At 38.3% G+C, this 14,206-nt stretch overlaps 1 protein-coding gene across 15 annotated transcripts in view; it reads left to right on the forward strand.

The window, feature by feature from the left end:
* The window catches only part of SYNE1 (spectrin repeat containing nuclear envelope protein 1), a 464,275-nt gene that overhangs the window by 182,623 nt on the left and 267,446 nt on the right, over positions 1-14,206 (forward strand). For all 15 annotated transcript variants that reach the window (XM_060029753.1, XM_060029751.1, XM_060029760.1 and 12 more), the window contains 7 exons: positions 2,803-3,030; positions 3,414-3,512; positions 5,010-5,197; positions 5,592-5,715; positions 7,996-8,162; positions 10,379-10,532; positions 12,280-12,908. In XM_060029753.1, coding sequence (XP_059885736.1) covers positions 2,803-3,030; positions 3,414-3,512; positions 5,010-5,197; positions 5,592-5,715; positions 7,996-8,162; positions 10,379-10,532; positions 12,280-12,908 — 1,589 coding nt within the window. The remainder of the gene's footprint in view (positions 1-2,802; positions 3,031-3,413; positions 3,513-5,009; positions 5,198-5,591; positions 5,716-7,995; positions 8,163-10,378; positions 10,533-12,279; positions 12,909-14,206) is intronic.

Raw genomic sequence — 14,206 nt, forward strand, 5'->3', positions numbered from 1 at the left:
CCTGTTGATGGATTTATACGCCATGAAATGTGTTCATCGTCTACAACCTTATTTTTAAGAACTATTCTAAACGTCTAGCTCAAGTATCGGTGGCATTTACCCTCACCAGCCACAAGGAGGGGTTGGAGAAATTACTTTCTTCACGTGAAGCCATCAGATTCCATCGATCTATTGCTGGCATTTATGATGCCCTTGGGGGCATGGACTGAGACGCTCTGATATGTTATCCTCCAGTTCTAAAATAACCAAGTACCTAGACTGTCATCGTCCATTTCATTCAAGTAGCTTAAGAAAAAAAATGGGCTGAAAGAAATGAATTCTGAATGTTCATTTCTCTTTCTTTTATGCTATTTTTACACAACGCATTTTCACAGTTCAACCGCTTCTTTTTCTAACTCAGCTCAATTTTTTTGGAGTGGGAAAACCCTTTGCCATTTCATTCGATTAAATATAGTAAAATAAATACCAAGGTGAGGGAATGTTTCCCATTACGACTCAGAACAAGTCATTGCCATGTGCACAGTGGGAGGATGCAATATTGTTTAGCTAAGATTACAAGCTGTGCAGATTGCCTATCACATCTTCTGCAATCAAGGATACATGGAGTCTGGTGTATGCAGTCTAGCTTATGTCTTGTGTGATATACTAGGCAAAACAGATGCCCAGCCATTAAAGAATGAAATATGTTTAATCTTTAAAACTGTTTTTAAAAGTTGCCGTTTAATTCTAAGAAAACAAAGAATAGCGCATTGAAATAGTTTTGTCTCAACATGCTTCCTTCAGAAATTTTTGACATGCACCCTTGAACTTGTTTATCCTTCCTCTAATTCATTTTTCTATTTTCTTAAACCTTAATTCCAGAACTTCTGAAATATGTCAGTGATCAAATGTCATCACATTGCTTTTAAGAAACAAAATGATTATTTTATTTTTAAGTATATAAACATTCAGTTGTGGATTTCCATGCCGTCAGGCTGAAATACATTTTAATATTCCAATATGACACTTTGAAAACTATCTAAAAATGAATATGAGTATCAGGAAAAATATATTTGCTAGAAATAAGCAAAGATAGAGTTGAATACACCGTACTGTGGAGTTGAGGCTCATAGGTTCCCTTTCTATTTCCAAACAGAAGATTACATTATAGGAAATATTCAAAATATGTTAACACTTGTCATAGTATTTTCACTTCAAACTCTTAGGATTAAAATTAATGAAGCATTTGAGTGTTGTTGTGAAGATACTTACCTATAAGCCCATTTTTGTTCTTTATTACATGCTATTCCAAATTGACTAATTTCTTATTCCTAATTGATAACTCACAAACGATAAGAACATACACTGGGTTCCTCTTCCATCTTCTCTTCGTGGATTGGAAATCTTTCCTGCCACAATCCAACAATATAATTATATAGTTTGCATCTATGAATTTGTTAATGGTATACATTACTCTAAGAACTAAGAACTTTGATCTTAACTAAGATGGTTTCACTGAGGTGTTGGAAGCACCTAGAACAACTCTTAGCACATAAAAAACTCAAAATACATTTGTTGAATTATGAGTAATTTTTCCAAAAAAAGTCATCTTAAAAAACAGCAAAACAAAGAAAGATTGTATTAATGCTCAAACAACAAATATCTATCAGATATACCACTATAGTCATGAATATGAAAAATAAAAACAAACAGCTGATGTGTAACTGGCTCTAATCTGATGCCAGCTATTTCCAAGAGTCTTATCTAAACAGAAGTTGTTTCTGACTCTGTTGTCTCATCTAGACAGAAGTCACACATTTATTTTTTCTAGGGTAACAGTATTTTCTATTTAAATTATTTGAAACTGAGACTTGTCTGAATTTTTGGCTTTATTTTGATTGAATGGTTTGGCTCTTTTTCTCAGAGAAACAGTTTTTCTTCTCTTATAAATAAATAAACCTCTGTTTATAAGAGGCCCCCCCCAACACACGCGCACGCACACGCACGCACATGTGCCCACTTTCAGTACTTTTCTTGGGTTGGCTAATAGGTAAAATGTCCTCCTGCCCCAAATGGAAATCATAGTCTGTAGGCTCCTTACTGTAGAGTCTGCAGCTAGTGAATACAGTGGTGGTTCCCCAAGTGGATTTTCTGGGTCAGCAGCAGTGCATCACCTGGGAAGTTGTCAGAGCTGCGAAGTGGGCCCTGCCTGAGACCCAGGGAGTCTGACTCCCTGAGGTTGGAGCCAGGAGACCCTAATGTATTCCAAATTTGGAAACCATTGGCATAAAGTATAGTTGATAAATATGAAAAGACTGGGTTTAGGTAGGAGCAGAATCAGAAAAGCTTTTAGTTAGGTAAAATATGAAATAGCTTCATTTTAGGAAAATTAAATGAATGCCAATATTAGCATTCCTATGTGTTTGGGAACATACTACTTCCCAGACCAGTTGGTCAAAACTCTTGACTCATAGGATAAGCAGAGAATTCTCTGTACCTTCAGAGAGATTGTAAGAGTTCCAGGGAAATGTTCTTGCTTCACTGTGAGCAGGGGTGGCCTTTTCTCCTTATTCTCCATCCAGCGAGTATGACCACCACCAGTTTGTATTTTTCAGACATTGTCTGCATACCTATCCTCCCCAAACGAGGTCAGGAAACACATGGCGTTTGTTTGTAGCTAGCTGCTTTCTAATGGTGCAAGTACGTTGAAATGTCAGTTAAGGAAAAATTCTGCTGATTTTCTCTCTCTGCAGATGATTATATCATTTCAGGAAGGCAGGCTTGCTCAGCCTACATTGTCATTTTTCTTGTTTTAAACATTAGGTCACGATTCAGGAAATAGAAAGTAAGATCAGCAGCATTACAGGACTAGAAGAAGCAGCTCAGTCTTTTGCTCAATTTATTACCACTGGAGAATCTGCTCGAATCAAAGCCAAGTTAACACAGATAATAAGATACTGGGAAGAACTCCGAGAACATGCACAGAGTCTGGAAGGAACAATCCTGGGACATTTATCTCAGCAGCAAAAGTTTGAAGAGAATCTTAAAAAGGTAACAATTGGTCCTTGCATGCTAAAGTTACCTATTTCACATTGCATTTTATAAATTGTCCAGAAATAATGGAATAAGGAAAAGACACAATTTGCCAATTATTTACCAAGTTGTCAGTGATGACTGAGTTTGTAATTTATATGTAACCTTTTTTCAGAGAATATAAAAATGCCATTATATATTGTGTTCAGATAGGTATTAAGTCTTAATTATATTTCTCTCAAATAGTGGAACACATTGATTTGGGTTTTTTTTAAAAAATAGATTTTATCATCACACTGAACGTTATCCAAAAAAGATAGGCATGCTGTTTCCCCAGTAACCTTCTCTGCCTTGATGTATGTTTTCCCCATCATCATTTTTATATATTACCAATGTTTTAGATCCAGCAGACTCTGTCTGAATTTGAAGATAAACTTGCTGATCCAATTAAAATATGTTCTTCAGCTACAGAAACATACAAAGTTCTCCAAGAACATATGGTAAGAGCATGTTTCAACGTTTCTTCTTATTTATCTACTCAGAAATGTGATAATTCCTGCTTGAAAGGAAAACAGTAAATATTTTTATTAGAGTTAAAATTGAAAAAAATTGTATGTTACTTGAGGAATAATATAGATCAAACATAGTCACTTCATATAACACAAGAAATACAACTGTGCAAATAAGTTTTCATTTAAAATGTATTTAAAGAGTAGTCATTTAAGATATATTTCTCTCTCATAATTAGAACATGTAACTTTTTCAGATTATAGCTGTAATAAGCCCCATTACCTCTTGCCAACATTATAAAAAATGTGCAGAAAAATACGTATACATTTGCATAGCAGATTTCAGATACTAACCCACTACACTCAGATGTGCAAAGATCATGTCCTCACTGATCTTTTCCACAATGGCTAGCTTTTTTGATCTGGTCCCTGAACGGGTAACCACTGTGAGATATTTTGCAAAGCAATAGATGCCTCTGGAAGAATTCAGAGGAAGGAGCAAAGCAAGAGAATCATGCACAAAGAAATACTCAAAAGAAGTGTGTTAATTAATAAACCAGAAAAAAATATATATATATATAATCCCTATTAGGTGTGCATGCATGCACAAATACAGAGAAAGGGGCCACAGTAATAGCAAACGGTTGACAAAAGCACAAGTGGAAGAGAAAGTGGAATTTATATTGTTTGAATATTTATCATAAGAATGCATTATTGTGTTACTTATGTAATTTTTAAAAGAAGAACCCCCAAATGAGGAAAAGTAGGAAAATTAGATTGGATAGAATTATTTTAATAGACAACTAAGTTAACAATTGAGTACCAGAGAGGATAATATTATATGTTTCTAATATTTGGATTTCCTAAAGCAAGTTATTTTTCTCTATCTTGATTTTCTGATCTGTAAAATGGGGGCAAATGAAAGAACATACCTCTTATGGTTCTTATGAAGATTAAATGAGATAATATATATAATGTACATAACACAGTGCCTGCCACATTCTCAGGTTCCCTAATTGTTCTTATCATGGATTCCTGACGGCAGCTATGCCAGCCATAACTTCCCATATATTTTTTTAATAAAATTATAGCATGTTGCATGTAGCTCTTATAAATTAGGAGTAGGGTTTTTAAAAATATATTTGGTATAACATGAATAACAAATTTCACAAATTATCTAAATCCTAAGGGAAAGTTGTAATTATTCAGTAAACAGCAACAAATTCTTATTTGGGGAATAGTCTCTCCATTCTCACCTTTGACTTCTGCATTTATGAAGTAACTTGCTTGTCACTTCCACTATGTCTCGCTGAAAATCATGGGCAGAGAATTTTTTTTGCTGAAAATCATGGGCAGAGACATATTTTAGTACCACTGCTGTTTATTATGCCTTTGCGAAAACGTTTGGTGATAACGGGTCTCAAAGAAAAACGTAGGTCTCCTTTCTTGATGCTATGCATTCATGGAACTCTTTTGCTCTCACATCAGGATCTCTGTCAGGCCCTGGAATCACTGACCAGCACGGTGGCTGCCCTGTCAGCCAGCGCCCGCAAGGTCTCTCACAGAGACTCCTCCATCCAGGAGGCTGCAGCCCTGAAGCAGAACTATGAGTGTTTGCTGCGTCAGACTAAGGAGAGACAGATTGTGCTCGAGAAGCTGCTGGCCCACTGGCAGAGGTGAGCAGCCTTCCTTCTCCAGTTGGCAGCCAGGGTTTCAATAGCTACTCCTAACTAGGAAATTCTGGACTTTAAGTGATGGGACATGATCATCCCACATGTAAAACTCATCAGCTCATGTGCCTACCGTGGGAAGACATTGATCTTCATTATAAGATGAAGATCCCTGATTGTGGAGGGGATGTATGAGTATCTTTACACATTGCACACATCTAAACACATGTGCAAGTTCATACACAAACATGAAAGGAGTGGTTTTTCCACCTTCACGTCTAGAAAAAGACAACAGACACTGTGGTATTTATAATGGTTACTGTTGAACCCCTCAACTTCAGAAAAGTTTTCAAGTATGATAATTTTGCATGAATTTGTTTCTTATCTCTGCTTTGTGTAGGCTAGAGAAAGAACTGTCTACGTTTTTGACTTGGTTAGAGCGATGTGAAGCTATAGCCAGTCCCCCAGAAGCCAACATTTCTGCAGACAGAGTCAAGGTGGAGAATGAACTTCAATTAGTACAGGCAAGTTCAAGGAAGTGAGAGGAAAATGAAATGCTCTTTGTTATGGTTGCGTTGTAAAACAAAATCAAGTACGAAATCCCTTCTGCAACTTAACTTCTTGTTTTCGTTTCATGGTCCTGCAAAGAAGAGCAGCCCTGACCTGAAAGACAAAGTCATGGTGAACTTTGTGATGATAAGTTTCCATGATGTATTAGAAAATCCTGTAACATAATGTCTGGCACTTGAATGCAAATTATTGGCAGGGGAGTTGAAGGAGAAATGGGTAGAAACATAGATGAAACAAGGTTGACCATCAGTGAATAATTTTTGAAGTTGGGTAATAGCTGTATTCCTTCTACTTTTGCATTTGTATGAATTTGGGGTAATAAAAAAGTCACAGTAATGATTATTTTCAAACAAGACATCATAAAATGAATAAACACAAATGCAGAAGATAGAAAGACAAAGAATACTAGCTTATTACATTCTTGAAGAAGCCAACATTTTATACTTAAAATAATCTTTAAGTATTACTGAAACTACAGACAATGTTACTGATTTCTGGAGATTAATGACTTGCTTTAAGCAATGCTATCTGTGCCAGAAAATTCAACAGGCAATATTGCTTCACAAAAGATATTTATTGTGTAACAGATTTACACCCCAACTTTCTCCCATTACCTTTTACAAAATGTTTAAGAGGAAACTAGTTCTTTTAGTTTTCATAATTGCTTCTCTAAAAACTCCATCAGAGCATGTCTGTAGCATCTGATCCTGTCCCCCCATCTTCAGATGTTCTCCTACCTCGACTTTGAGGGTTTCTCACACTCTTGGTTCTCCTGCCTTTCTAGTTTATCAAACACTAATGTTCTGCATTAATCTCCCAAAAAGTCCCTGCTCAGAAACCTCCAGTGACTGTCCTGCCTGAGGATAAAGGGCAACCCTCAGTCCACAATCCAGTGTTTATCTTCTTATAAATGCATTGTGGGCTGTTCTAAGAAGGGAAGTCATAGCTCCTTTTCTTAAAAATGATACAAAGATATCTGCCCATATAAAACTGTATTCCTGGACTTCCCTGGTGGCGCAGTGGTTAAGAATCCGCCTGCCAATGCAGGGGAGACGGGTTCGAGCCCTGGTCCAGGAAGATCCCACATGCCGCGGAGCAACTAAGCCCGTGTGCCACAACTACTGAGCCTGTGCTCTAGAGCCCGTGAGCCACAACTGTGGAAGCTCGCGTACCTAGAGCCCATGCTCTGCAACAAGAAGCCACGGCGATGAGAAGCCCGTGCACTGCAACGAAGGGTAGCCCCCGCTCTCCGCAACTAGAGAAAGCCCGCGCGCAGCAACAAAGACTCAAAGCAGCCATAAATAAATAAGTAAATCAGTAAATAAATAAATAAACAAAATACAACTGTATTCCTACGTGTCTCTGTGTGGAAAACAGTGCTATACAAATTAGAGGACCAAGATTGGCCCCCATCCAGGCACTGTGTCAGCCAAGCTGCCTCCCTCCCATGGTCTGAACGTTCCTTGTACATTCCCACCTCCTGGCCTGTGTCTTCCTCCAGCTCAGCGTAAGTCCTGGCTCTCCTTTGAGGTCTTTCCTGTTGTCCATAGGCTGTGTACTCCTCCCTCTGATACCTGTAGCGATTTTGCTTGTATCACACATGTGGCCTCACTAGGGAGGGGAAAGAAAACATTTTGACAAGCATCAACTATGTGCCGGGCTACAGCTGTCTATATAGTGCTTATCTTTTATCTCTTATTAGGTAGGGACCACAGCTTTTATGCACCACTCACATCACCTAAGAGATTCATTGCCTGATTTAAAAATGAGTAGTTCTGTTGCACGAAAGTAAAATGAAGACCCTTTAAGTTCCCTGGTTTGGCCTAATGTAGTCTCTAAACAGAGAGACACACTGTGTTCCCAGTACCTAGCATTGTACCTCTGTCATTGTTAGATATGCTTTGTTTTTCTTCAGCAACAGTTTTTCTTTGATTCTTCTCACCTACTCAGTTTCTTTATTCTGAAAGAAATTCTACAGCTCCTAAATTTGCCTAACTTAATATAACCCAGGCACTGGGAAGCTAATTCAGGTTTCAGCAGCATTTTTAATGTTGCATTAGAGGTTAAGTGGATCCATTTCTAGACCAAGGGATAAAAACCCTTTTTAGCCTGGTTCCAATGACCTCCGTTTTGCAAGAACACAAAGCCTTTGGATAGCAACCACCTGTGTCACATGGTCCTTCCTGGTCAGTCTCATTGGGATGAGATCTGTAATCCATTCTGTTTTTTCTCAGGGGCTGCAAAATGAAATTGTATCCCAGGCCTCAAACTACAGCGACCTATTGCAGCTAAAGGAATCCCTGTTCTCAGTGGCCTCCCAAGATGATGTGAAAATGATGAAACTACATTTGGAGCACCTGGATGAGAGATGGAGAGACCTGCCTCAGATAATTAGCAAAAGGTTTGGTTTCAAAAAAAGCTTCTAGTATTGTTCATTATTTTCAATGGTGAGCATATAAATTAAGAAAGCCTAGCTTTGTTTACTTTATTTAACCCAATTATTCAGGGCATAATTATAGAAGGGAAGAAAACTACTTTATTCGTCATTTTAAAAATCAAAGTGCTTCATAATTAGTATTTCTAATGAACCGCAATTCAAAATTTTAGTCTTGCAATCCGGGCAGATGATCAAATTAGCTGAATAATATTGAAGAGCAGAGGATTACTTGGGTTTGTATTATTATTGCCCAAGCTGTTTATGTACAGGAGAAAAAAGGTAATTAAAATTTTGCCTCACATGTTATTTCTCAACAGAGGATATGTGTTTTTTTTCCCATTTCATTTCTATATAGATCTTTGTAGAGAGCAGGGAAATTATTATTATATTAAAAGGAGACAAAAATGGATTAAATGTTAATTGACTAGATGATTAACAATTGACATTTATTCCTTTCTAAGATGCCAGAAAACAAATTTTTGACTTAAATTGGTATTGATTGCCCATGTAATCTTGAATAAGGCATTTAACCTTTCTAGTCAATTTTTAATTTATTTATTCAGCAAATATTTACTGAGTTTTTACAATGAGTATTGCACTCTTCTGAGTGCTGGGGTTATAGCAACAGTAAACAGAGTTCTGCTCTTCACCTCTGTGGAACTTGTATTTGTTCCATTGTCTATTCATTCATTCATTCAATTAGCAAATGTTTATTGGGTACCTGTTGAGTACAAGGCACCATATCAGAAATTGAAACCGTAAAAATAAATAAAACCTGACCTCGACTGTTTTAGAGATCAGCATGGGCATAACAAGAAATCCAATGAGAGGTGAGCACAGGATATTATGGGAACAAAAAGAAAGGACATTTGAATGGGTTCATGAAAGGCTGACAAAAGGTTTTGGTGCCAAACTCTTGAAAGATGAGTAATTTTTTGTAAAATAGAGGAGGATCTGCCTTCTGCCTGTCTCCCAGAGGGAAAGTAAAGGGTTTTAAAATGATACAAATGTATAAAAGCATTAAAAATATAGTATATGCTTGTAAAGATAATGTGTAGAAGGTTTTGTAAGGATTAAAACATGAAAGTCTATTTAAAAAGTTGAACTTTGGATATGAGCCATTGTAACAAATATTAATATTTGATTAAGGTATTATTCTTAATGCCAGCTTTGGACTCTGACCTCAGATCACCTATTGTTTATCCATCTAATTTATTACACAAGCAGTGATTGATCCCTGACCCTATCCCAGGCACCATTCTTGGTACTAAGGATATAGCAGTAAGCAAAGCAAGTAAAGTCCAATCTCTTATTCAGTGAGGAAGAGGATAAATGTATCATTAATCAAATGAATGAACAAGACTGTTTCCGGTGGTGTTCAGTAATATGAAAACAACAAAATGGGGTTATATGTCAGGGACCGTAGATTGGGTGGCCAAGCCACATCTCAGGGGACGTGACATCTATTAAGATCCAGATGCTGTGTAGGAAGCAGATTCATGGTACTTTGGGGGCAAAGGATACAGGCAGGGGGAGCCAAAAGTCTCTAAGACAGTAGTGAGCTGGGATATTGGGGAAACAGAGATGGGGGCAGTGTGAGGCCTCGCTGTATCAGATGGGGGCGCAGGAGTTGATTACGTGGGATCCTTCGTAGGCCACAGTAGGAGTTTTGGAGTTTTGCCTTCCTATGTGCAACAGGAAATTGCCCCCGTGTCTAAGCTTGGCAGAGAACGTTCTGATTACATTAAGGTCATTGCTGGCTTTTACCTACAACGTGGATTGAAGGGAGGCCACGGTGGCAGGAAGGAGGCCAGCGTGGCAGCAGTTGGAGGCAAGGCGACAGATGAAGAGAGTTAGACCAGAATGTAGAAGCGGAGAGAAGAGCACAGAACGTACCGTGATGGGGGCGCTCACAGGATCAGCGCAGAGCAGATGTGGTGGTAAAGAAATGGAGGGACGAAGGGTGACGCGTAGGACCATCTGGGTGGATGGTGGTCACATTAACTGAGACAGGAAAAGTGTGAGAGAAACGGGGTTTGAGAAGTAGAAAACATCAAGAGTTCTGGTCTGTCCGTGTATGACAACACTGCTTTTGCCCTTGGTTAAGCTTATTCCAAAAAACGTATCATCATTCTGTCCAGCTGTGGGGCATTTTAACTTCAACACCTTTCTGTACATAGGATTAACTTTCTTCAGTCTGTGGTCGCTGAACACCAGCAATTTGATGAACTGCTGCTTTCCTTTTCTGTCTGGATTAAGCTGTTCCTCAGTGAATTACAGATGACTTCTGAGATAAGCATAATGGACCATCAAGCGGCTCGTACCCGACACAAGGTGAAGTGCATTCTTTTAAGACTGAAGAATTTATTTGTAAGAGAGAGCTCTTGAATTATAAAGGGATGCGACATTAAAAAAAAACACTTGACAGCAATTTAACTTCTTATTAATATGCAAATGTTTAAATAATTGAGCATATGGGTCCAGGCAATGTGTTATACAGACAAACAGATAAAGCTACTTCAGATAAAACAGGCAACCACCTTAAGACCCTGTTCCTTCAAAGGGGAGCAAATGATTTGTAGGGTGAAGTGATAAGAACGTTCCTTTTTTTAGCTTCGTTTGCTTTGTTCCAATGCTGAAAACTCCTACTGAATTCCAATGCTTTAATGGTAGAGTTTTTCTGAATTACTCTTTAGCCTGAAAGTTATTTAAAATTTACGATTTATTTTCCTTATTTATAATTTATACATAATATCTATCCAGGCATCAAAAAATAAAACATTTAAAAAATCAGATACTGACCATCAAGCATTGGGATAGTCGGAGATAAGCTACGTAGTAAGCTTATAACAATATTTACTAATGAAACACTTAATATTTATTGAGTGCTGACTCTGCGCTGGGTTTGCTAATTGGTTTTACCCAAAGGAAAAGTACTTCCTCATATATTCCTGTTAGGAGTCAGGGATGCTGTCTTACTTAACGACTTACATTTCAAAGGGATGGCTCCCCCGTCCTTGAGAAAGATATTCTGAGTTGTAAAGCTGGACAGAGGTTTTAAAAAACTTCACACCGCAAAGGAGCAGACAGTGGATTTGTAAATTTTCTAACGTAAATGCTCAAAGAAGCCCTCAAAAGTTTAGGAGTCAAGCTGAGGAGAAGATTTAGGCCACTGTGGTCAAGATCAAGACAGATGATGATTTGTCTTTAATGGGAACCATGCTGAGATCGTTGGCAAATCTCTGCTGGATTTTAAGCCAGATTTATTGACAGCTAGCCGAATTTCCTATACAACAGGCTCACCCTGGTTAATCTACATCTGTTTAAAAAGAAGGCAGCTAAAACTTGTGCAGGTTTCTACCTGCCTTATTCACTACCTCTGAACAGGTGTTAATGTTCATCTGTTGCTTACACTCCTTCCCTACAAACTGTTAAAATTAGCTCTAATATATACATAAATATTGTAATTTGTATATAAATAAATTATTATAATATGTAAAATTTAAATGTATGTATTATATATAATAGAGCTTAGCTCTAATATATAACTACTATAATTTGTATATAAATATATTACTATAATATTTACAATGTAAATATTTAACATGCCTTATATATAATAGAGCTAATTCCATATATTAATAATTCTAAATTAAAATTAATTCTAAAATAGAACTAATTCTATATATATTTTAGTTATATTGTAGGCATATGTATAGTTAAAATAAATCAAATATTTGGAAGATTTTAAAAGATATATACATATATGTATGATGTATGTATACACACACATATGTATATAATTATATATATCTATAATTTCTTTTAACTATTTCTATCCACAAAGAAATTATTTTCCATGGAATGAATTAGTTCCAAATGAGAGTTATGCTTTACGTGAAATATGTAGATAAAGCAAAACAAAAGAAATTTAAAAACTGTTTCTACAGGGTTTGCCATAGTTGACCTTTATGCCGTCCATTGCATTTAAAATGTATCTTGACATCACAAATCCTGACGATATCTGTGTCGGTAAAACAGTGTATCTGGGGAGTCAATAACTAACTCTCTCCTCTTCCAGGACCATGCAGCAGAAGTAGAGAGCAAAAAGGGAGAATTGCAGAGTCTGCAGGGTCACCTAGCGAAGCTGGGTGCTCTGGGCCGCGCTGAGGACCTTCACCTCCTCCAGGGGAAAGCGGAGGACTGCTACCAGCTGTTTGAGGAGGCCAGCCAGGTCGTGGAGAGACGGGAGCTTGCCCTCTCCCACTTGGCAGAATTCCTGCAGGGCCATGCCTCTCTGTCAGAGGTTCTCCACCGGCTGAGGCAAACAGTGGAAGCAACCCACAGTATGAATAAGAAACAGTCTGACTTATTAGAAAGGGACCTCAAGGATGCTATCCGAGATGTGAAAGCATTAGAAGCTGCTGCCGTCAGCCTTGATGGCCTTCTTACCAAAGCCCAATACCATCTCAAACGTGGAAGTTCTGAGCAGAGGACTTCCTGCAGAACTACGGCTGATCATCTCTGCTTTGAATTAGAGAGGATCCAGAACCTTCTGGGAACCAAGCAGAGTGAGGCAGACGCCCTGGCAGTATTGAAGAAAGCCTTCCAAGAGCAGAAAGAGGAGTTGCTGAAAAGCATTGAGGACATCGAAGAAAGGACTGACAGAGAGCAGCTGAAAGAACTAACCCGCCAAGCGCTTCAACAGAGGTGAATGGAAACTGCGTGGAAGCCGGTTGTCTCGTGTACTTTTTATTTGGTCTGGAATGAATTCTTGTGCAAAACTATAATAGTACCAGATTTAGCTACTTATTTTAAAAGTATTTTGAGGGGACTTCCCTGGCGGTCCAGCGATTAGGACTCTGTACTTCCACTGCAGGGGCATGGGTTCGATCCCTGGTCGGGGAACTGAGATCCAGCATGCCTCGTGGCCAAAAAAAAAATATTTTGAGGATAAAATTAGTGACTATTTTAACACTTAAGAAGTACTAAAATTTCCTTGTTTTCCTTAAGGACTTCCCTAAGAGGTATATATAAGCCACTCTTATTTACCATAGAGTATATTGATCATATCATCTATTTTTAAGCAGTTTTTAACTGATAGAAGAAGGGACTCATCTTCTGTAACAAGAATGAAAGGCAGAGGAGAAAGAAAGTGAAGTAGATTTGTATTTCTGGTGGTAAAATATGAGGTGATTTTTCCCGGTGGCTTCTAGCCTCTCAGAAAGGACTGGAGTGAGGTCCTTAGTTGAGAGTGAGTGACAGGAAGTTGTGGGGAGAAAACGTAGGGAAAAATGGGGATGAAGCCTCTGGTGCTTGGTAAGTGATAAGCTGCCATTTGAGATTTGTATTCATTCACTTGAAGGGGAACCAAACAGCCTGGCAAAGTGGTTCTCCCCCACTACTTTTAGCTGTTTGCTTAGAGGTGTGGAGAATGCAGAGAAGTGGGTTTAAGCAAAGTCGGGGTTTTGTCAGGTGAGATTAACAGAGAAGCTAGGGGGTCAAAGTTATATTTCTGCAGTAAATTTGAGAAGTAATTTTTTACTATAGCGGTCTTTTCAACCTTCTTTTTCCTTCTCAGTAGAACTTCTCCCCACTCATCTTCTCAGCTTTCTCTTGCATTTTTCAGGGGGCAAAGAAACAGCAGAAATGCATTCATGCTAAGGTGCCCGTAATTGATAAAGATTATATTGACCCTGCCACAGTCATTGCCATTTGCTTCCTTTTAACCAGAATCAAACATCAAGCTAAGGCTTTGGTTAGGTGATAATGACTCCTGAGGTTATATGCCTCATGGGCAATAAGCTATCTGACTAGCTTAGCAATAAATTTACAAAAGGGAATAAAATTTGGGAAGGAAAAAGGGCCTCCAGAGTAAGGGTAGAAGGACGAGCGAAGTGTGGCAAAGCAGCAAATGGCTCAGCCAGGAAATGAGCGGTAGGGTTGGTGCTGCACGGCCCTTCCTCGCAGGCTCGGTTCCAGCAGACCAGGAGATCCTAAAATTGCTG

The sequence above is a fragment of the Delphinus delphis genome, chromosome 14, assembly GCF_949987515.2.
Source record: "Delphinus delphis chromosome 14, mDelDel1.2, whole genome shotgun sequence".
Classification (NCBI taxonomy): Eukaryota; Metazoa; Chordata; class Mammalia; order Artiodactyla; family Delphinidae; genus Delphinus; species Delphinus delphis.